This window comes from Amia ocellicauda, chromosome 11 (assembly GCF_036373705.1).
Source record: "Amia ocellicauda isolate fAmiCal2 chromosome 11, fAmiCal2.hap1, whole genome shotgun sequence".
Classification (NCBI taxonomy): Eukaryota; Metazoa; Chordata; class Actinopteri; order Amiiformes; family Amiidae; genus Amia; species Amia ocellicauda.
In genome coordinates, this window is record NC_089860.1 from 26,105,905 (window position 1) to 26,128,993 (window position 23,089).

The 23,089-nt window shown below is 53.0% G+C and overlaps 1 protein-coding gene across 13 annotated transcripts in view; it reads left to right on the forward strand.

Moving 5' to 3' along the window:
• The window catches only part of LOC136763300 (microtubule-actin cross-linking factor 1), a 129,576-nt gene that overhangs the window by 64,165 nt on the left and 42,322 nt on the right, over positions 1–23,089 (forward strand). For 12 of the 13 annotated variants that reach the window (XM_066717195.1, XM_066717203.1, XM_066717198.1 and 9 more), the window contains exons 36-57: positions 756–8,555; positions 8,762–8,917; positions 9,085–9,300; positions 9,487–9,639; positions 10,020–10,319; positions 12,355–12,504; positions 13,981–14,214; positions 14,417–14,605; positions 14,799–15,140; positions 15,379–15,567; positions 15,997–16,173; positions 16,506–16,629; positions 16,918–17,126; positions 17,281–17,604; positions 17,715–17,881; positions 18,251–18,407; positions 18,547–18,658; positions 18,996–19,058; positions 21,153–21,391; positions 21,561–21,690; positions 22,209–22,408; positions 22,566–23,082. In XM_066717195.1, coding sequence (XP_066573292.1) covers positions 756–8,555; positions 8,762–8,917; positions 9,085–9,300; positions 9,487–9,639; positions 10,020–10,319; positions 12,355–12,504; positions 13,981–14,214; positions 14,417–14,605; positions 14,799–15,140; positions 15,379–15,567; positions 15,997–16,173; positions 16,506–16,629; positions 16,918–17,126; positions 17,281–17,604; positions 17,715–17,881; positions 18,251–18,407; positions 18,547–18,658; positions 18,996–19,058; positions 21,153–21,391; positions 21,561–21,690; positions 22,209–22,408; positions 22,566–23,082 — 12,148 coding nt within the window. The remainder of the gene's footprint in view (positions 1–755; positions 8,556–8,761; positions 8,918–9,084; positions 9,301–9,486; positions 9,640–10,019; positions 10,320–12,354; positions 12,505–13,980; positions 14,215–14,416; positions 14,606–14,798; positions 15,141–15,378; positions 15,568–15,996; positions 16,174–16,505; positions 16,630–16,917; positions 17,127–17,280; positions 17,605–17,714; positions 17,882–18,250; positions 18,408–18,546; positions 18,659–18,995; positions 19,059–21,152; positions 21,392–21,560; positions 21,691–22,208; positions 22,409–22,565; positions 23,083–23,089) is intronic. The other variant, XM_066717207.1, reaches the window with a different exon arrangement.

The window sequence follows — 23,089 nt, forward strand, 5'->3', positions numbered from 1 at the left end:
AAGTCAGAACACTGTTTTTCAAAGCTGACACTCCCCTTTGCACACGAGTGTGTGTGAAAGACTCAGTGTTCCCATGGTTGGTCACCGCAGCTCATTTTGTTGCACTGGGTCCCAGATGTTCAGGCGCTTGTAGTAGATTAAGGACAATGTGGGCACTGGTGGCTTTCAGTTTATGAGATGTGAAATTGGCCTGACGGATTAAGCTTTTCAAGGGGGTGGAGAGTGGATTCAGCGATCACTCTATTTCTAATAATTCAAAGGATGGTTTATCAAAATGACCCCAAATTACTTTATTCATTTCTTTTGGAAACTTACTTTGCAGCCACCGTCCTGTGTTGCTGGTGTTGGAAACTGCCCAGTTCATGGGAAATATTAGGAAGGGACGAGACCTCAGCTGTTTAATGATTAACTGACCACAGAGCTTCAGATGCAGACAGAGCCCTGCCTGATTAAAATGAGCTGTCTATAGTTGTTCCAGCTGTGTCTGCACAGTGGTATATCTCTGTTACAGGCCCTGCAGAACACACAGACACACACAGTCACACACAGACAGACAAAGCTAAGGCAGAGTGTTGGCCAGCTGTCTGAGAGCTGTGTTGTCTGCAGGGCCAGACACTCACCAGAACTCTTGAGGCGTGGGGCTCATTTCAGTGAGTAGGAGGGAGGTCTCTGCATCTGTACAGACACACACACACACACACATATACACTTTCACACCCATCTGACCTGTTCTCTGGTCTGTTTCTCCTTTGCAGGGCTGGGCAGCCATCGCCGGGGTGATTGACCTGGGCACAGTGGAGAGCTTTCCTGTGTTCCAGGCTGCACAGAGGGGCCTGATCGACCAGGACACAGCCCGGGTACTGCTGGAGGCCCAGCTGGCTCAGGGTGGCCTACTTCTGCCCTCTGACCACTGCACACTCTCAGTGGAGGAGGCCCTAGCCCGGGGTGTGATTGACTGCCATGCCGCCCAATCCCTGGGGCAGCTTGAGGCTGCCCTAAGCTTGACTGGCCAACAGGAGGCCAGAGAGGGGCAGTGGTTGCCAGTGGTGGCAGCGATGGAGGCTGGGGAGGTGCAGGAGGAGGTGGGGCTGCGTCTGCTGGAGCTGCAGCTGCACACAGGTGGCCTACGGATCAGCCCTAGGGGTGAGAGGCTGGGCCTGGAGGAGTCCTGGGGGATGGGGCTGTTCCCAGCACGAGTACGAGACCACCTCCAGGCCAGGGCCCGGCACCGGGAGCTGATCGATCCCAACACAGCGGAGAAGGTGACGCTGGCGGAGCTGCGTGAGAGGTGTGTGTCCGGGGGTGGCGGTGCCGGGCTGCCTCTGCTCCCTGTGCGGCAGCAGGCAGGGGGGGCAGTGTCCTTGTGCTCGGGCCGGACCGTGGGACTGTTTCGGGCTGTACAAGAGGGGCTGGTGGACCGTGAAGTGACGGTGCGACTGCTGGAGGCACAGGTGACCGCCGGGGGCATTGTGGACCCACGCTCTGGCCGCCGGCTCACCGTGGAAGAGGCTGCACAGCTCGGCCTGTTGGACCAAGACCTGGCCTGCACCCTGCTGTCCCGGCAGCTGCGAGCCGGGGGCGGGGTGCTGGACCCTGTCAGCGGCGAGCGACTCGGACTGGACGAGGCGGTGTTCCGTGGGCTGCTGTCACCCCAGCTGGCGCTGTTAGTTCTGGAGGCACTGTGGGGCTGTGCTGGGCTGCTCTGGCCTGAGTCTGGAGAAGTGTTGCCCGTGTCTCAGGCGCTGCAGCAGGGGGCACTGTCTGGGGAGCTGGCCCGCAGGATCCTGGAGCAGCGCGGCAGGGTGGGGGCGCTGTACCTGCCCCAGTCCGGACGGGTTGTGCCTCTGGACCCTGAGAGGGCTGCTGCAGTGCCGGAGGTCAGTGAGGTTCTGGACGACGCTGCCCTGCGGGTCCTGACAGAGGCCCGGATCCCAGATGTGCTGCCCAGCCTGGCCCAGTCTGGGCCCCCGGCTCTGAACCGGCGCAGCTGGGGCAACTCCTCCCCCCCAAACTCCCCCGCCCAGGGGAGCCTCCCCCCAGGCCCTGCCCCTGGCCTGTGGTTGGCGCTGGCACAAAGCTGGGACACACGGGAGCTGCCAGGGCAGAGGCTGCTGTTCCACCTGATGACGCATAGCTATGCGGATGCTCGACTCGGCCGCCGTCTGCTGCTCCTCGAACCTCAACTCACACAGCTGGTCGGAGACATGACCCGGCAATCACTGGAATTCCAGGGACTTGGGTTCGACCTATCGCAGGCTAGTGTGGAGGAACGGGGGGGAGTAAGGATCCTGGAGACCCTGCAGGCAGGATCAGAGTCTACAAAGGGACAGGAGGGAGGTCAAATTCCTATGTCCCTGGAGGAACGGAGGACTGGGACAGAGGACGAAGAGGAGACTCTCATTGGGATCCCAGAAAAAGAAATGGAAAGAGAGCAGGGGAGGCAGACAACCCTGGCCTCCTGTCTCACAGAGACTCTGCGCCCCGCTTTCCCCACCCTAGAGAGTCCTAGGAGACCAGTGGAGAAGCCAGCTGGACAACTGCAGGAAAGACCGGAACCTGAGGTGTGTGACCAAGAGGAAGAGAGACAATCATGGACGGGTAAGGAGGAAGAGGAAGAGGAGACGAGCTCTGGGGACAGTGTGTCTGCGATGGACTGGACACCGTTAACGGAATTAGACCGCACGTCCCAGTCTGGGATCAGTGTGGCAGCAGCCAGGGAAACACAACACAGATACGCTAATGTGCTGTCTCCAGGTTTGCCCAGGGCTGGGGATCTGGGTTCAACACAGCTCACATGGGCTACTAGGGGGTCAGAGGATGGGCAGTTGCAGTTAGAGACAGGGGGACCACAGTCCGAGTCCCTGTCCATCATGCAGCCTGAGATTTCACAGCATGACCAGCTGGCGAACCAACAGTTTGTCCAAGTGGGAGGAGCTCCCGACTGGCTTGCTGAATCTGAACCAAAATGTGGGCTGGAGAGAAAGACACTGGATCTCGCCTCTGAACCTGCATGCCTGACCCAGACAGAGGACAGGAGGAGGGACAAGACGAGGGAGAGAGAGGGACAGGAGAGGGATGGAGACCAGGAAAAGTTTTCGCAGGACGCCTCCGCAACGGGAGCACGGGAGGGAGGAGAGATGGGTGACAACAGCAGCAGAACCCGAGTAGAGGGGGGAGAGTGGGACAGCAAATCATCCTTCGCAGCTGTGGGGAAATCCACGCAGCTCCCCGAGGAGGAGGAGGAGGAAGAGTTGCAGTCCCTCGCCAGGCAGCTGCGGGACGGGGGGATGATCACAGAAAAGAGAAGAGAAGAGAAAGGAGGAGGGCGGCGGCTGCTCCTGGATGAGGCGCTGGCACTGGGGGTGCTGCCCGGTCATACGGCGGTGCGTCTGATGGAGCGGGCGGGACTGATTGGAGGCCTGCTGGACGGCTGTGAGCCGCTGGGTGTGGACGAGGCGGTGCGGGAAGGCCTGCTGGATGAGGAACTGATGTGGAAAGTGCTGAAGTCCGACAAGACTGTGTCTGGAGTGCTGGACCTGGACCGACGGCAGCTCTGCTCGGTCTGGGAGGCGGCACGGCTCGGTCTGCTGGATGCAGAGACAGCTGCCAGACTGCTGGAGGCACAGGTGGTGTCGGGTGGGGTGGTGGACCTGCGCCGCGGCAAGAGAGTGTCTGTCACCCTGGCCTGTGAATTGGGTCTGGTGGATGAGGGGCTGGCGGAGAGACTGGGCCGGCTGGAAAAGGCCTGCAAGGGGAGGAGGGCACCCCCTGGAGCTGGCAGTGACAACGCGCAGTTGGACAAGATCGCCCTGCAGCTGGAGATGGACGGAGTGCTGGACCCCCGAACCCGCAGTCCTGTCCCACTGGGCCTGGCACTGAAGAGGGGGCTGCTGGGCCGGGAGGAGGCAGCCCAGGCACTGTCCCAGCAGGTGAGGGACGGGGGCATCGTGCACCACAGCTCTGGATGCAGGCTCAGGGTGTCAGATGCACTGGAGCGGGGGCTGCTGGACACAGAACTTGCCCGCATGCTGGCACCAGTGGAGAGGCAGAGAGAGGAGGGAGGGAGTGGAGGAGGAAGTGAAGGAGGAAGAGATGGAACAGAAGGAGGAAAAGGAGAAAGAACTGCAGACACTCTCCCTCTCCAGCGTATCACTCCAGGGCTGCTGGACCCTACCAGGGCCACCCTACTTGCCTATCCAGAGATGCTGAATCAGGCTCACATTGATGTGACCACTGGGCAGCGCTTCCTGGGGGTGGGCCTGTTCCGAGGGGTCAAGGAAGAAACCTCAGGTGTGCTGCTGAACATGGCCCAAGCAGTGCTGGCCGGCCAGGTCAACCCTATGGTGGCACTGAGGCAACTGCAGAGCCAGGCGGACTCTGGGGGAGTAATCAATATCATCACAGGGGACAGGGTGGCACTGGGGGAGGGTGTGCTCCAGGGACTGCTGGGGAGGGACACGGCCACACTCATTGCCACAAATCAGCTGCTGGGAGGTGGACTGCTGGACCCCCGCAGTGGAGACAGGGTGCTCAACCTGGAGGAGGCCCAGCGCAGAGGTCTCATTAGCGCGGAGATGGCCGCCGACATCCAGGCCAACTTGGGCAACCTGGAGGAGGAGGAGGAGGAGAAGAAGGATGGTGGCACTGACTCAGAGAGTGAACTACCAGCGCATACAGGCTCTGGCACTGGGATGCCCAGCCCAGTGGACACATCTTTTGATGGAGACGTATCTTGCGTGGAGGAGGCTGCAGTGTCTATGTCCTCTTTGTGCTCCACCCTGGGAGACATCCCCAGCGGAGAGGGAGAGGGTGTGCTGATGATCACAGAGACACAGGAAGATGAAGAAGAAGAGGGACCAGCTGGGGAGTCGCTCACTACGACTCTCATTCACAAAGAGAAAAGAAGGGAGAGGAAAGAGGAAATGAAGAGGGAGAAGGTGAAAGAGAATGAGGGGGACAAGGAGAGGGAGGAGGAGGAGAGGGAGCAAGTGAAAGACCAGGAGAGCCACAAGAAGAGGGAGGAGGAGAAGGAGAGGGTGAAGATAAAGGAGGAGAAGCAGGAGAGGGACAAGAAGAGGGAGGAGGAGGAAAGGGACAAGAAGAGGGAGGAGGAGGAGAGGGAGAAGATGAAGGAGAGGGACAAGGGGAAGGAAAGAGAGAAGATAAAAGAGAAGGAGATGGAGGAGGAGAGGGAGAGGGAGGAGGAGGAGGGAAAGGAGGTACAGAGATCAGAGACAGAGACACAGACACAGAGCCCGATCCTGGACACAGAACTCCAGGATCTCCTGGTCTTAACAAGGGGACCACAGCAGAGTGGCCTACATGCATCTCCCCCTGTCTCCCTGGCTTCACTGCATCGAGCTGTCCCTCCTGCAGTGGAACCGGGTCGGAATGTATGGGATATCAACACCAACCCCAAGGTGGACAACTGCTTTGACATGCAAGTTTCAGCAGTAGGCATCCTGGCGCCCCACAGTGACTCGGCTACAGAGTTATGTCACAGCACAGAAAGGTCCCCAGAGGACACTGATAGATCCCTCAGACAGAAATTGAAGGAAAGCAGCAGATCCCTTGCACAGGAAGTGAGACACAGTGATAGACCCCTTGAACAGGAATTAAGACAATGGATGGACCAACCGCTGGCACAGGAACTAAGGGAAAGCATTAGACCTGCTGAACAAGAAGTGAGAGAAAGTGATAGCCTTAGCGCACAAGAAATGAGAGAGGGGACATATGGGATTCTTATACAGGAAGTAGTAAAAAGTGGCAGACATGCAAAGGAAGTAAGAAAAGAGACATATGGACTCCTTTCAAAGGGAGTGGGAGAAAGTGAAGGAGCCCCCACACAGCAAGAGAGAGGGGGGACGGAAAGAGTCCTCACACAGGACGCGAGAGAGGGGACAGAAAGAGACGTGGAGCAGGAAGTGAGAGAAAGCACAGAAAGCGCCATCCCACGGGAAGTGAGAGAGGGCACAGAAAGCACCATCCCACAGGAAGTGAGAGAGGGCACAGAAAGCACCATCCCACAGGAAGTGAGAGAGGGTAAGGAAAGCACCATCCCACAGGAAGTGAGAGAGGGTACGGAAAGCACCATCCCACAGGAAGTGAGAGAGGGCACAGAAAGCACCATCCCACAGGAAGTGAGAGAGGGCACAGAAAGCACCATCCCACAGGAAGTGAGAGAGGGTACGGAAAGTGCCATCCCACAGGAGGCGAGAGAGGGCACAGAAAGCGCCTTCCCACAGGAAGTGAGAGAGGGTACGGAAAGTGCCATCCCACAGGAGGCGAGAGAGGGCACAGAAAGCGCCTTCCCACAGGAAGTGAGAGAGGGTACAGAAGTAGCCCTAGCACAGGAAGTGCCAGAGGGGCCTGAAAGAGCTCTCACACAGGCAGAGAGAGAGGGGACAGAAAGAGACGTAGAGCAGGAAGTGAGAGAAGGCACAGAAAGTGCCTTCCCACAGGAAGTGAGAGAGGGCACAGAAAGCGCCATCCCACAGGAAGTGAGAGAGGGTAGAGAAAGTGCCATCCCACAGGAAGTGAAAGAGGGCACAGAAAGTGCATTCCAACAAGACGTGAGAGAGGGTAGAGAAGTAGCCCTAGCACAGGAAGTGAGAGAAGATACAGAAAGAGCCCTCTCACAGGCAGAGAGAGAGGGGACAGAAATAACCCTCACAAAGGAAGTGAGAGAGGGCACAGAAAGCATCTTCCCACGGGAAGTGAGAGAGGACATAGAAAGTGCTTTCCCACAGGAAGTGAGAGAGGGTACAAAAGTAGCCCTAGCACAGGAACTGAGCGAGGGTAAAGAAGGAGCCCTCACAAAGGCAGAGAGAGAAGGGACAGAGAGAACTCACACACAGGAAGTGAGAGAAGGCACAGAAAGCGCCATCCCACAGGAAGTGAGAGAAGGCACAGAAGTAGTCCTAACACAGCAAGTGAGAGAGGATACAGAAAGAGCCCTTGCACAGGCAGAGAGAGAGGGAACAGAAAGGTCCGTAGTACAGGATGAAGCCTTGAAGAGACGCACGGAAGTGGGGTCAGCAGTGAAGGACAGGACTGTGGGTGAGGAGGACACGCAGAGAGCTGGCAGCACCAAATTGCAGGGTGCCAAGCTTGGACCCAATGTTGACCCACAGGACACTGAGGAGCCTGTAGCAGTAGCACCTGAGACAGTACAGGTGGAAAGAAGGCAGGACAACATCACCCCAGACCAGCTTCGAGCTGGAGACACCCCCACTCCCCCAGGCTTTACACTGGGGTCTCCCAGTGGCCCAGGCACTGTAGGAGTTGCAGGGGTCACAGTGCAGCCGGTCGTAGATGAGGCACTTGCACAGGAAGCCAGGGATAGATCACTTCCTGAGGTTGAAGAGAGAGTAGAGGACGTAGGCCTGCAGGAGAAGAGGGGGAAGGAAGTGTTCATCAAGTCGACAGCTGTCTCTGCCCAGGTGGACAGGGAAGCCCTGCTGCAGAAAGCCAAGGATAGCCTCCTGAGGAAGGTGCTGGAGCGCAGTGTGAGTCAGCAGCAGGCAGCCCAGGAGCTGCAGGCCCTGCGCTGGGGAGCAGCAGGAGGAGTGGGGGCAGTCAGTGAGAAGGGCCACGGGTTCGAGGAGAGACGAAGACAGAGGGAGGGAGATAGGGACCAGAGACCTGAAGCAGAGGGTGAGGTGACAGTGGTACCCGTCTCCCAGCAACTGTCAGAATCCCTCGATGACGGCAGACAGGCAAGGGAACAGACTGGGGTTCAGCGAGGAAGAGAGGATGAGAAGCCAGAAGAGAGGAGGGAGGTGACAGAAGAAGAGAGAGACTACATAGCAGCAGAAGGAGAGGAAAGTCGGACTGACCAGGAACACAAAGTGGAGCTGCAAACCACAGACCCAGAGACTGGAAGTACAAAGGGGAAACAGACCTGGCCAGGGACTGAGCAGCCAAGGCCAGGGACCGAGGAGAGAGGGCAGGAAGAGATGCACACTGAGCGAGAAGTGAAGGAGGTCTCCATAGTACCAAAAGTCTCTGTGGAAACTAAGGTAACGTCCAAGGAGATGAAGGGAGTTGCCATGGAAACTAAGGAAGCTTGCAAGGAGATTAATGGAGTCTCCATGGAAACTAAGGCTGTTTCTGAGCAAACTGAATTCAGCCCCTTCACAGAATCCACCTCAGACGAACCCCAGAGATCTGAGTCCCATCCAGCCACAGAGAAGGTTGCCCCCCTGGCCCCCAGCCCCCGCAGCCCTGAGACAGAGTCCCTACTGGGCCGCATCAAGAGGGAGCTGAGGCTGGACTCCCATAGCACACAGACAGCAGAACGGCCAGGGGATGCCAGGGCCCAAGCCAACACACAGACAGAACCACACTGTGAGATGAGTCCAGAACCACACACAGAGACGCACACAAAGGCATGTCCAGAACCACAGACGGAGAGACAGCCAAAACAACACACAGAACCACACACAGAGGAAAACACAGAGACACGGCCAGAACCAGAGGAAGGAAGTGGGGATGGAGAGATGAGAGACCAAAAGGAGGAGGAGAGAGACAGCAGCCTGGCCAAGGTCACCAAGGTACAGAAACCTGTAATAAAAATAAATTTAAAGAACGAAGATGTTTATTTATTTATAAAGTATTCATATTTATTTAATAGAATTGCTATATTAAAGTAAGAGTTGTAGTGGAAATATTGTAAAGTAGATTTTCAATTAGTGCTGATACAGGGTGTAGAAAAGGCTGAGTATTCTAACTATCTGCATCTTCTTCCCCACTCTCTCAGCCATCATTGGCCCGTCAAAAGTGTCTGGAACATGACGAGCAGCTTGTGGCTCTCCTCTCATTGGTCCGTCATATTGAGGTCCGTCTCAAACAGCAGCAGCAGCAGCCAATGGGAAGTAGTCTCGGCACCCTAGAAGAGAGCATTAGGCAGGCTGAGGTAATAACAATAGCTATGGTAATAACTACAATAATTCTCAAACAAATACTAACAGTGATCATTGCAATCATATTTTTTTTTTTCTTTTCTCTCTCATCCCTCTCTGTCCCACTCTTTTCCCTTTCTCCCTTGCTTTCTTCTTTTACCTCCCTCCAACTCTCTCTCAGGCTCTGGACCAGGAGCTGTCTGACCTGGAGGAGGTTGTGACCCGAGAAGTAGATGGTGTGGGGTTTGTCCTGGAGGCTCTGCCCCAGGAAGTACCACCCCAGCTGCTGCTAGCTCTGGAGAAGGATGGGCGGAGCCTGACGAGGTCGTACAGCACTGTCACAGAGGCCTCCCACACACACCTGCAGAGACTGCGCACACAGCTGATCTCTCACAAGGTAAGGGACTGACACACACAGATGGGTACAGGCAGACTGAATGATTGACTGACAGATTGAGAAATAGACAGTCACAGACAGACTGATAAAGGGACTGACAGAAAATGACTCGTACAGTGACTGAGCAGACAGACACAACTATCAATCTCATTATTTTTATCTTTCATTCTTCTCCCTCTCTCTCAGGAGGCAGTACAGAAGGAGCTACAGGCTCTGGAGGCTCAAACACAGGTTCTGCTGACCTGGCTGAGGGAAAGAGAGAAAGAGAGTGAGGCAGAGAAAGAGAATGGAGAAGAGAGCAGCCCCTCACAGCTCAAGCACCAACTGCAGCTGTGCCAGGTACGCACACATACATACACAATAGCAACAATACATACATGCACACGTATAAGAGTGTTTCGGGGGGTGGGGTGTCTTGGGAGCATGTTGCCTTTGATATGAGTAAGCAGACTGGTGTTAAACAAAGGGAGCCTTGGAAAGCCTTTGGAAAGTTGCTCATACGGGTGCCTGTGGATGCAGGATTGAGACACAAGGGGGATCCAAACCTTGATAATGTACTGTCTGTCACAGACCACCCCATGTACTGTGCTATTGGAGACACAGACACACACACACAACATTATATAATTATTTAACCCTCTTCTCTCTCACTGACCTCTCTCTTTCTCGCTCTTACACCCTCTTCCTCTATCTCCTCCTCTCCTCCCTCCCTCTCTCAGGAGCTGGAGTTGTGTCTGTCCGATCGCTCCAGAGAGCTGGACAGGCTGTCCTTCGAGGTGCAGCTGTTTGTGTCTGAGCGTGCTCAGGACCTGCAGCCGCATCAGAGCAGGGAGCTCCTGGGCCGCCTCAACCAGCTGCAGAGGTCCTTCCATGGGGCGTCCAGCCGTGCCTCTGCTCGCGCCCAGGCCCTGCTTGCAGCCCAGAGACAGAGGGAGCGGGAGGAGGAGAGGGAGAAGGAGAGGGCAGAGAAGGAGCGGGAGGAGAGGGAGAGGCAACAGCGCAAGGCCCAGGAGAGAGAGGTTTGGTGGGGGGCCTGCAGGGGGGAGGCTGCATGGATACCTGGACTAACAGCTATTCAGACAGCTATGTGCTACTGTAACTAACCTGCTGCTGTTAGGTTTATAGGGCTTTAACCCTGGGACTGCTGATGGCACTGACAGGACTGTACTGCTGAACTAATACTGCATCATTAATAGTACTACTACTACTATTAGTATTATTCCTTGTTCTTAGAGAAGATAATAGAATGTGCAATTAATATACCCATTACAGAATAACTACAACTTACTACTACTACTACTTCTATTTATTAATTCATTTACTTATTCATGTGTGTAATTATGTATGTTTTATTCATTTATTTATGTATTCATTCAGTGATCTATTTATCTGAAACAATGAACTATATTAACATAACTACCAATTGCAACCCCCTGCTGCTGCTGCTGTAGCTACTGCCACTCCTGCAGCAGTTTCTGACAACTGTTACTGCTGCTAAAACTACTCTACTGCTACTACTGCACTGCTATTGCTGCTAAAGCTACTGTACTGCCCTCTGCTACTACTGCACTGCTACTGCTGCTAAAACTACTGCTAATTTTACTAGTAATAATACCTTTAATACTATCACTTTTGTGGTTATGTATTGTACTTATACTACTAATACTACTATATCTATACTACTTAAGTATGTCTATAACTACTATTCTGCTATGTGTAGTACTGCTATACTACTGCTTCTGCTACTACTAACAGTACTTACACTACTTACAACTGCTACTAATACTACTACTCCATTCCTGCAGCTTATGCCACTGTTTCTACGAGGACACTATCATTAGTGCTGCTACTACTGTTACTGTGCTTATGCTTGTTACTGCTACTCCTGCTATTACTACTGTTACTGTGACTACCACTTCTAGACTACTGTGCTGCAGGCTTTTGTGCACATACATGTGCGTGTCCCCGTTGTGTCAGTGTGTGTAACCCAGCACGTGTGTGCGGTAACCTGTCTGCCTTGCCTCTTACAGATTACGTGTGCGCTGCCTCTGAAGACAAGCTCGCTGTCCATGGAATAACCCACAGAATAACACACACACACACACACACACACACACACACACACACACACACGGATGCACAGGCCAACAAAGACACAGACGCACACATGCAACACAGCTTGGCTCAGGCGGAGAGGGAGGAGTGGAGAGGGCAGGGGAGCAGTGACTGACCCAAGGGCCATATTTTTCTCTTTCTTTCATTTTCATCTCATCCCTTCATGTACTGAAGACGCATAAATGTCTGACTCATGACAGGGTTCAAGATCTGAAAGAGAAGGAATGAAAAAGAAAGAAAGAAAGAAAGAAAGAAAGAGAGCCTCACAGTTTGTTGTGGCTTTGTTGTTCTGTGTTTAAAGAAATTGTTGAATCTGAAATACTGTGTTTCTTCACTGACTCTATGAAGAACTTCTCTGTCCGTCTATCTGTCTGGATTTTGTGTTTTAACAGTGATGGCGCCTCATGCTCACAGCTCACGCTCGGCTCCGTGATTATTTTGGGACATTCTGTATAAACAAACAAGCAAGCAAGCAAATAAACTAATGACTGATCGATTGTGGGGGAGAAAGAGAGAGAATGACTGGAGGAAAGAGGGAGATGAAATTGAAGCATGTATGAGGGAGTGAGAGCGAGGGAAAATGAGAGGAAAGAGAAGTGTGGGATGAAAAGAGAGTGAGTGTGGTTGTGGTGGTTGCTATAATCTCCAGCACATGGTGACTTGGCAACAGTGTGTTAAACCAGACTGCCGATAGACCCAAGGTGTTGCTCACAGACCCTTTCTGTCTCTCTCTTCCCCTCCCTTGTTCAACTTTTACCTTTTCTGTGCTGCTGTCCTCTCACTCTGGTTCACGGTCTCCTCTTCATCCCTCCCACTACTCTCTTCATCTCAATATGCCACTCTATCTCCCTCTCCCCCTAATTTCCTCTCTTTCTCCCTCTACCACCCCCACCCCTCTCTCTCTCTCTCTCTCTCTCGCTTGCTCTGTTGGATTGCCAGGAGGTGCAGAAGCAGGAGGCGGAATGTTCACAGAAGCTGGAGGAGCTGTCCCAGTGGTTGGCTGATGCTGCTGCCACCCTGCCCAATCAGCAGCTGGGGACAGAGTCAGGGGACGTGGAGAGCCTCCAGCAGAGACAGAAGGAAATCAGGGTAAGGAGTGGTCGGGGGGGGGGGGGGGTGGGCAGCTCATTAGGGCAGGCCTCGTTAGAGACCCCTGTTACCGCACCCATATTCAGGAGTGTAGAGTTGTCTTCCCTGTTAGTTTTCTCTGTCTGACCACCTTTCTGTCTTCTCCCATTCTCTCTGTCTCGTATCGTTGTTATGGTGTACCCCCTTTTATGGGGTCTCTTTCTCTCTCTTCATGAGTGTATCTGTCTATTAAGGTCTCTCTCTCTCTCTCTCTCTCTCTCTCTCTCTCTCTCTCATATATATATATATACACACACCGATCAGCCATAACATTATGACCACTGATAGGTGAAGTGAATAACACTGATAATCTCGTTATCATGGCACCTGTCAGTGGGTGGGATATATTAGGCCGCAAGTGAACATTTTGTCCTCAAAGTTGATGTGTTAGAAGCAGGAAAAATGGGCAAGCATAAGGATCTGAGCGACTTTGACAAGGGCCAAATTGTGATGGCTAGACGACTGGGTCAGAGCATCTCCAAAACTGCAGCTCTTGTGGGGTGTTGCTGGTCTGCAGTGGTTAGTACCTATCAAAAGTGGTCCAAGGAAGGAAAAGCGGTGAACCAGCAACAGGGTCATGGGCGACCAAGGCTTATTGATGCACGTGGGGAGCGAAGGCTGGCCCGTGTGGTCCGATCCAACAGACAAGCTACTGTAGCTCAAATTGCTGAAAAAGTGAATGCTGGTTCTGATAGAAAGGTGTCAGAACACACAGTGCATCGCAGTTTGTTGCGTATGGGGCTGCGTAGCCGCAGACCAGTCAGGGAGCCCATGCTGACCCCTGTCCACTGCCGAAAGCGCCTACAATGGGCACATGAGCATCAGAATTGGACCACGGAGCAATGGAAGAAAGTGGCCTGGTCTGATGAATCACGAGTTCAAGGTGTTGACTTGGCCTCCAAATTCCCCAGATCTCAATCCAATCGAGCATCTGTGGGATGTGCTGGACAAACAAGTCCGATCCATGGAGGCCCCACCTCGCAACTTACAGGACTTAAAGGATCTGCTGCTAACGTCTTGGTGCCAGATACCACAGCACACCTTCAGAGGTCTAGTGGAGTCCATGCCTCGACGGTCAGGGCTGTTTTGGTGGCAAAAGGGGGACCTACACAATATTAGGAAGGTGGTCATAATGTTATGGCTGATCAGTGTATACATCTATATAGGAGTGGGGGGGGGGACTCTTGTATTATAGAAGTTTTATTTAATTGATTCACAACGTGTTTCGACACTACTGTGTCTCCAAAGGCTACCTGATGAAGACACAGTAGTGTCAAAAAGCATTGTGCTTCAATAAAATGAAACCTTTATAATGCACAAGTCCTGTCTAAATCCTGAATAAGTGAGAGTGTGTCTACAAAATCAAATTTTCTTTATATATACACACACACACACACACACTACAAGGGTTTAACGGTCTCTCTCCCTCTTTCTCAGGATTTGCAGAAGACGCTGCAGTGTCGTGGGGAGGGCGTGTCGGAGGCAGTGCGTGCCGCGGAGGAGTTCCTGGGCGAGCGCGGGGGGGCTCTGTCCACCGAGGAGCGGGGGGCACTGGCAGCCAAGCTGGCAGCGCTGCGGGGGAAGTTTGCCATTGTCACAGAGACTACAGACTCTGCCCTGCGTGAGGTGGACAAACAGCTGGCTGACACTCTGCAGAGCCAAGAACAGAGGGTGTGTGTGTGTGTGTGTGTGTGTGTGTGGGGGGGGGGGTCTATATGTGGTCTGTATGACTTTGGTACTGACTGTTTTTCTGTGCCAAGGTGTCTGTCTGTCTTTGTCTGCAGGCATTTTCGGCATTCTGTCTGTCCTTCCTGTGCCAGGCTGATTGTATTGACACTATCTAATGATGTTGGTATTGATCTCTGTGCTGCAGGCCAGAGCTGCGGAGGAGCTACAGGAGATGCAGGGGAAGATCGGGAACCTGATGTCCCTGCTGCAGGCCCCAGGGGGACAGCCTTCACCGCGAGACAACGTGCCCAGGGGGACTGATCCAGATATTACACAGACCGACTCTGCCCTGGAGCCAGAGGGAGTTCTGGACTCTCACTGCGAGAGACTGCAGGTGAGCCTGAAACCCCCACACTATCACACAACCACTAAACTAAAACACTCCCACAAATACTCACTAATGTGCACACTAATTTACACCAAACGAGTACGGTGGGTCGAATGGCCTCCTCTCATTTGTAAACTTTGTTATTCACACACTCACACTGATACTCTCACATTCTCACCTGACTCTCCCCCGCCCCAAGGCGGAGCTGCAGCAGTTGCAGTCCCAGCAGGAAGTGGTGATGCAGGCCTGCCAGAACGCACAGTCCCTGCTGGACCTCCCGGACTCCAGCGTCCCGGCTGGGGTCAAGGACACGCTGCGCCGGGACCTGGCCTCCCTGCGTGGGAAGTACCAGGAACGGCTGGAGGGCTGCCAGGCCCAGCTCAAACGGGCCGAGTCCCTGAGAGACGAGCTGGGCAAATTCTTGCAAGAGCAGGGCCAGATGAGCGCCTGGCTGGAACTGAACGAGCGTGAGCTGCATTCCCTGGCGGAAGGGGAGACTGATGCACCAGGCCTCAGGAAGAGGCTGGAGGAGCATGGGAAGGTGAGTCCTGCCCTCTGTAGTCCTGCCCAGCAGGGGCGGGGGGAGGGGGGTATTGTACAGTACTGTTTTATTATACAGTGCAGTGCTTTTGTGTTATACAGTACAGAACTGTGCTGTGCTGTTGTGTTTTACAATATGGTACTGTTATACAATATTGTCCTATTTTGTGTTATACACTACTGTACTGTGCTGTGTTGCACTATCCTGCCCTGTACCCACGCTGTGCTTCTGTGTCCAGCTGTCCGAGGAGGTCATCTGTCACAAGGCTGACCTGAGGTTCGTCACCATCGCTGGACAGAAGGTGCTGGACTCGGCGGTGGCTGCAGAGCAGGGTGGGGGGGCTGACCCCTCACTGACCGCCATGCAAGCACTAGTCAGTGACCGGCTACAGGACACCAGCGGGAGATACGCACAGCTGCACAGCCAGGTGAGGGTCTGTCGGTCTGTCTGTCTGTCACTTAGTCAGTGTGTCAGTCAGTCAATCAGTCAGTTACTATTTCAATCAGTTGGTGTCAGGCAGTTGGTTAGTGTGTCAGTGTAGGTATTATTATTATTTTTATTTTTATTTCTTGGCAGACGCCCTTATCCAGGGCGACTTACAACATAAGTGCAAAAATACAGTGAAGTACAAGGCATCAATCATTACAAATTCAATTTAGCTAAAACAGCAATTCAGAATAATACATTTTACAAATTCCAATTTACAATTGACACAAGTACAGTAAGAGACTTCCTACATCCTGGACGGTGAAAGGTATATAGCCAGTGTTACTCTATTAATCTATTGATGTCTCAGTCCAGAAATAATGTGCAGGCAGTGTGTACTACCTTCTCTTGCTCTCCCTCTCTCTCTCAGTGTTCTGACCTGGGGGTCCACCTGTCTGGCCTGTTGGACCGGTATCAGCAGTACCAGGAGGAGGTGGGCTCTCTGGACAGCTGGCTGAAGGCTCAGGAGCAGAACCAGAGTCCAGACAAAACCCAGAGCGATCCAGCCGACACGCACACACTGCAGCACACGCTGACCACTGTGCAGGTGAGAAAAAGGGATAATATACACACATACCGAACACTGCAGGTGAGGGGTGGGGGGGTGTAGTGTAGAGTAAGCTGTATTTTTGTTGTGAACTAATACTTGTTATTTTTTCAACTTCATTCTGTCCCTATCAATTCATTAATTAAATTCAATGCAAGCTTTATTGGCATGACATTTGTATACAAGTATTGCCAAAGCATGTGATTATAATTTATGCATATCAACAGGAAAATATAGATTTATAGAAAATAAAAAATAAATACGTAGATTACACATCATTAAAATTTCTCTCCCTCTCCCTCTGTATTTCTCCGTTTCTCTCTGTCTCCCAGGGCCTGCAGGATGAGTTGGCTGAGCGGGGTGCTCAGATGGAGAGAGTGAAGAGGGCAGGACAGGCTCTGATCTGCAGCCCTGAGACGCCCACACTGAGCCCCACTGACATCACTCACTGCACAGGTCTGTCTGTCTGTGTCTTTCTGTCTGACTGTAACTGTCCCTGTCTGTCTGTCGCTCTTATGTTAGGCTGACGTTCTCTACCTTACCCTCTGCATCTCCATTCAAGGTGCTTTATTGGCTTGCCATATATGATGTTTAGTCAAAGCATTTAGAGTGAGACTAGGGGCTGCAGACTGTTCCAGCAACACCGCTTACTCATTCATGTAGATATTAAACAGCACTGGATTCAGACTTCCCCACACCCTTGAGTGAAGATTCTCTCTCTCTCTCCCTCTCTTTCTCTCTCAGACTCTCTCCAGTCCAGGTTCAGTGCTCTGTCAGTCAGTGTGTCTGAGCGGGCAGAGCGGCTGCAGACGGCACTGGCTCGGTCAGTCAGTGTCCAGGAGGCGCTGCAGGGCCTGCTGTCCTGGCTGGAAGGAATAGACCAGTTGGAGGCTCAGCTAGACTTTGTCCAACCAACCACACAGGCCGTGCAGGACGCCCTGACTCAGAACCAGGTACTGGACACACTCATTGATACAAACACACTGGACACTGGACACTATCACACACACACACACACACACACACACTGGACAGTATTGCACACATTGGACACTATTACACGAACACAGACACTCACCTTTCCCTCTCTCCCCCTGTCTGTTTCAGAGGCTGTGTCAGGAGCTGCTGTCCAGACAGGGCAGTGTGGACTCCACTCGTGACACGGTCTCTCAGCTCTCTCGCTCTGATGGCACAGACACCACTGGGGCCTCTGGGCTGCAGGGGGCGCTGTCTGACCTGGGCCGGCGCTACAGTGAGGCCCAGTCCCGGCAGCAGGAGCGGGAGGGCCGCCTGCGGGCTGTGCTGCCAGGCCTGGAGAGTTTTGAGAGACTGGCCGACAGACTGGACTCCTTCACACAAAGCCGGGAGAGGGCCCTGAGCCTGGGGGGACAGCCCGACAGAGACATCGAGGAGCACAGGCAACGCATAGAGGTGAGGGAGAGGCAGAAGAAGTTAGAAGGGCAGTAAGTATGGAGGGGGTTAGGGGGAGAGGGTCCAGTTGCAGTGAGTTCACCATCACCCTGCTTGTCTACCCCTCACAGGAAGTGAGGGCGGAGCTGACCCAGGAAGCAGACCAGCTGACCTCTTTGCGTAAGCTAGAGGCAGAGCTGAGCGGCTCTGGGATCCTCGCAGACACGCAGCGCCTCAGGGATGTGGTCACTAGGGCGGCTGCGGATTTCGCCCGGCTGGAGAGCAACGTCACAGAGAGGCAAGTGGGCTGTCCAACTCCGCTGGTCTTTTCTTATTGCAGGAGTACCCAGCTGCTTATTTAATTTAATGAATGTGCTCAGCTCCTGTGTTTGTAACTTTGCATTATTTTTTTATTTTTTCATTCGCATTTGTTTGTTCTGTCTTTTTTAACAATCCATGGGAATATGACTGGAGGAATCTGCAGTCAGTTCCCAAGGCATTTAGCATTGAGTGTTTGTTATGACCGGCTGAGTCCACAAGAGGGTGAGAAAGACAAGCTCAAGTCCAGTACACTGTTACAGCTCTGATTTTCTTCCTATTCCTCACCCTTCATGTCTGTCTCTCCTTCTCTCTCATTCCCTCCCTCTTGCTCTTCCTCTCTCTGCAGGTCTGGGGAGGTGCAGGGCTGTCAGCAGCAGCTCAGTGAGTTCAGGGCTCTTTCTGGTGCCCTCCGGAGGTGGCTGCAGGGAGTGCAGGAGCAGCTGCCCCCTCAGGAGCCTAGCCTGACAACTGAAGAGCTGCAGGCCAGAGTCACCCTCCTGCAGGTCAGTGCGTCTGTCAGTCAATCTGTGTGTCAGTCAGTATTACTGGTTTATTACTCGCTGGTTGTTGCTGTATTAGCACACTCTCAAATACTTGTAACTGGTGCCTGTTTGACTGCTGTGTTACTGGGCTGTGTGGCAGGAGCTGCTGGGACAGTGGGAGGAGCAGAGCCCCCGGGTTCAACAGCTCAGCCAGACTGGAGCACAACTGGAGTCTCTCATCATCTCCATCACCACAACACAGAGCAAGACTGGTGAGAGAGGGGGCAATGGAGGGAAGCAGAGGGAGTTAAATTGGGGGGAGGAGGTGGAGTGGGGGAGAGAAAGGGATAGAGAGTGATGAAGAAAAGGGAGAGGGGGAACAAGTAAGGAAGTGTGAGAGAAGAAAAAAGGAAATCTGTCTGTCTGCTTTATGTACATGTCTTTGTGTTAGAGATTCTGCAATGCACTCTAGTGTTGCTGTGTATGTGTGTGTTGCTGCGTGTGTACTATATACTGCTGTGTGTGTACTGTACAGTGTTCTGGTGAGCTGTGTGTACTGTGTGGTGGTGTGTGTTGCTGTGTCACAGTCTCAGTGTGTCTCTCTCTCAGGTGTGCCCCAGCTCAATGGAGCCAGCAGCCCCAGCAGTGTCAATGGCATTCACACCTGTAAAGGTGAGCTCACCTGGCCACTACCAGACAACACACACCTGTACACATACAGAGTGCTCCCACACACACACACATTGTGCATACATTCATGCATTCAGTCGTACACACACAATGCACATACAACCATACACACGCACTCTGGACATAGTCGTATACACGCACACACACTGCTAATACACATGCAAACACACACACACACTGTGATTAATTCCTCTTACTTTGCTGCTGCCTGGTGTCCCTGCCCGTGCCTTGCCTCTCTCATGCAGTGTCAACGTTGGTGTGTCAGCCATCACTGTCTCTGTATGTCAGCGCATCAGTGTAGCCGTTAATTCCAGTGTTGGTGTCTCTGTCAGTGTGTTGATCATTTGTGTGGATCAGTATCCCTGTCTGTTGCTGTATCATTTTAATAATAGAGATACAGTGAGGGAAAAAAGTATTTGATCCCCTGCTGATTTTGTACGTTTTCCCACCGACAAAGAAATGATCAGTCTATAATTTTAATGGTAGGTGAGACAGAATAACAACAAAAAAATCCAGAAAAATGCATTTCAAAAAAGTTATAAATTGATTTGCATGTTAATGAGGGAAATAATTATTTGATCCCCTATCAATCAGCAAGATTTCTGGCTCCCAGGTGTCTTTTATACAGGTAACAAGCTGAGATTAGGAGCACTCTCTTAAAGGGAGTGCTCCTAATCTCAGCTCGTTACCTGTATAAAAGACACCTGTCCACAGAAGCAATCAATCAATCAGATTCCAAACTCTCCACCATGGCCAAGACCAAAGAGCTGTCCAAGGATGTCAGGGACAAGATTGTAGACCTACACAAGGCTGGAATGGGCTACAAGACCATCGCCAAGCAGCTTGGTGAGAAGGTGACAATAGTTGGTGCGATTATTCGCAAATGGAAGAAACAGAAAATAACTGTCAGTCTCCCTCGGTCTGGGGCTCCATGCAAGATCTCACCTCATGGAGTTTCAATGATCATGAGAACGGTGAGGAATCAGCCCAGAACTACATGGGAGGATCTTGATAATGATCTCAAGGCAGCTGGGACCATAGTCACCAAGAAAACAATTGATAACACACTACGCCGTGAAGGACTGAAATCCTGCAGCGCCCGCAAGGTCCCCCTGCTCAAGAAAGCACATGTACAGGCCCGTCTGAAGTTTGCCAATGAACATCTGAATGATACAGAGGAGAACTGGGAGAAAGTGTTGTGGTCAGATGAGACCAAAATCAAGCTCTTTGCCATCAACTCAACTCGCCGTGTTTGGAGGAGGAGGAATGACCCCAAGAACACCATCCCCACCGTCAAACATGGAGGTGGAAACATTATGCTTTGGGGGTGTTTTTCTGCTAAGGGGACAGGACAACTGCACCGCATCAAAGGGACGATGGACGGGGCCATGTACCGTCAAATCTTGGGTGAGAACCTCCTTCCCTCAGCCAGGGCATTGAAAATGGGTCGTGGATGGGTATTCCAGCATGACAATGACCCAAAACACACAGCCAAGGCAACAAAGGAGTGGCTCAAGAAGAAGCACATTAAGGTCCTGGAGTGGCCTAGCCAGTCTCCAGACCTTAATCCCATAGAAAATCTGTGGAGGGAGCTGAAGGTTCGAGTTGCCAAACGTCAGCCTCGAAACCTTAATGACTTGGAGAGGATCTGCAAAGAGGAGTAGGACAAAATCCCTCCTGAGATGTGTGCAAACCTGGTGGCCAACTACAAGAACGTCTGACCTCTGTGATTGCCAACAAGGGTTTTGCCACCAAGTACTAAGTCGAAGGGGTCAAGTACTTATTTCCCTCATTAACATGCTAATCAATTTATAACTTTTTTGAAATGCGTTTTTCTGGATTTTTTTGTTGTTATTCTGTCTCTCACTGTTAAAATACACCTACCATTAAAATTATAGACTGATCATTTCTTTGTCAGTGAGCAAACGTACAAAATCAGCAGGGGATCAAATACTTTTTTCCCTCACTGTAGCTGACAGACGGGAGGAACCCATCATATAGTAACTTAATATCAGTTGTTAATAATCAATATCAGTGTCATTTTATCAGATTACTCCCCCCCCTTCTCCCTCTCAGACCTGACAGAGATACAGTGTGCCGTGTCCGATGTGAGCGGGGAGTACGATCGGCTGGGCGCTGAGCTGGGGTGCCGGGGGGAACAGCAGGCTGCCGCCCTGGAGCTCCGGCAGCGGGTGCACCAAGAAGCGGGGGGGCTGGCACAGTGGTTGGGCAGTCAGGAGCAGATCCTGGCTGCCAGGCCAGCTGTCTCGCCCTCCAAACATGAGGCAGTCAGAGTGCAGGCACAGGAGAACAAGGTGAGAGGGAGGAGAGGAGAAAAGGGCATGAGGGTGGGAGAGGAGTGGGGAGAAGAGAGGAATGGGTGGGGTTGGAGAGGAGATGAGGGGTAGGAGGGAGGGAGGTGGGTAGAGGGCAGTGTGTGAGTAGCAGTTCTTTGTATGTGACCCCTGCCCCCTGTGTGCCCAGGCGCTGCTGTCGGAGCTGGAGGAGCGTGCTGGGAAGGTGGAGGACCTACGGGCCTCCCTACAGCAGCTGATCCAGCAGAACCCCGACTCACCCGAGACACCAAGCTGGAAGAGCACCCTCTCTGACCTGGGTCAGAACCAGTACTGTTACTATACACACACACAATATAATAAATATTCATGAGCACACAACAAGACCTGGCCTGGTTTGGTTTTGATAGACAAGTGACAAGGATTGTCAGCAACTCACCTCAGTAGCAGGCAGCTGCTGGGGTTACAGGGTCGTGATCTTGCCCAGTCACTCACTTGTTTTCTAGTGATATTAATATTAAAAAGAACCCTTGATGCTGTAGTCTGGCTGCATGAGGACCTGACAGCGTGTGACTAGGTGTCCGCTGTGGGACTGAGCTCAGGCTGTGCTGCCTGTGAGCAGTTATATCAGCCGTGTGGGGATCCTGCTGTACAAATCGTTTTATCTCTCACCCTCCCTCCAGCCCAGGTACAGCCCAGGTTCCTTCATTGCATCCCAGTCCAGCACAGTCTCCTTACCCCCCTTCTCTGTCCCAACTCACTATTGTTGCCATGACGAAGGATCTCCTCTCTCCTCCATTGCCATGGATTCTAACCCCACCCCTTCTGTTCTGTGCAGACGTGCGGTGGCAGCGGGCCAATGAGGTGGCAGCTCAGAGGCAGGCAGAGCTGGAAGCCTGTGCTGATAGGCTGGGCAATTTCAGCACGGCGGCGGCTGCGCTGGGGCCCTGGCTGCGGGAGAAGGAGCTGATGATGAGTGTGCTGGGGCCCCTGTCCATCGAGCCCAACATGCTCAGCACACAGAGACAGCAAGTGCAGGTGACTGGACACATGCTGTACACTGTGCTGTACTGCACATACATTGTCACTGAACGCACTGTCCTGTATACATACTATGCTAAACACTCACTGAATACACACACTGTATTCTCAACACCTTCCTCCCCCTGCCCATCTCATTTCTTCTCTCTTTTAGTTTATGCAGCGGGAGTTTGAGACCCGCCGCTCACAGTTTGACCAGCTGACCCAGGCAGCCCAGGGCATCCTCTCTTCCAGGACTGTCTCGGACCAGGGTTCCAGCACCGAGTCCGAGTCAGAGTCTGAGGTGCGGGTACAGCTGGCATCCATATCCGGGCAGTGGGACGAGCTGACCAGCCGCCTGTCCCTGCGGTCGAGCCGGATTGAAGCAGCTCTGGGTACTAGCAGGCAGCTGCAGACACTGCTGAGCAGTCTGGGGGAGGCGGTCGCTTCCCTGGGCCAGCGTCTGGACGCTCAGCCAGCCATTAGTGCCCAGCCCCAAGCCCTGCAGTGCCTCCTGCGGGAGACTGGGGAGCTTCGCGCAGAGCTGGAGCAGAGGCGGGGTGAGCTGACACAGGCCGAGGCCCTGAGCAGCGAGCTGGCCGACACCGTGGATGAGCCCTACCTGCGCCAGGAGCTGCGCAAAAGGCTGGAAGCCGTCGCTGCCCCCCTGCACAGCCTGGAGGAGCGCACAGGTGAGAG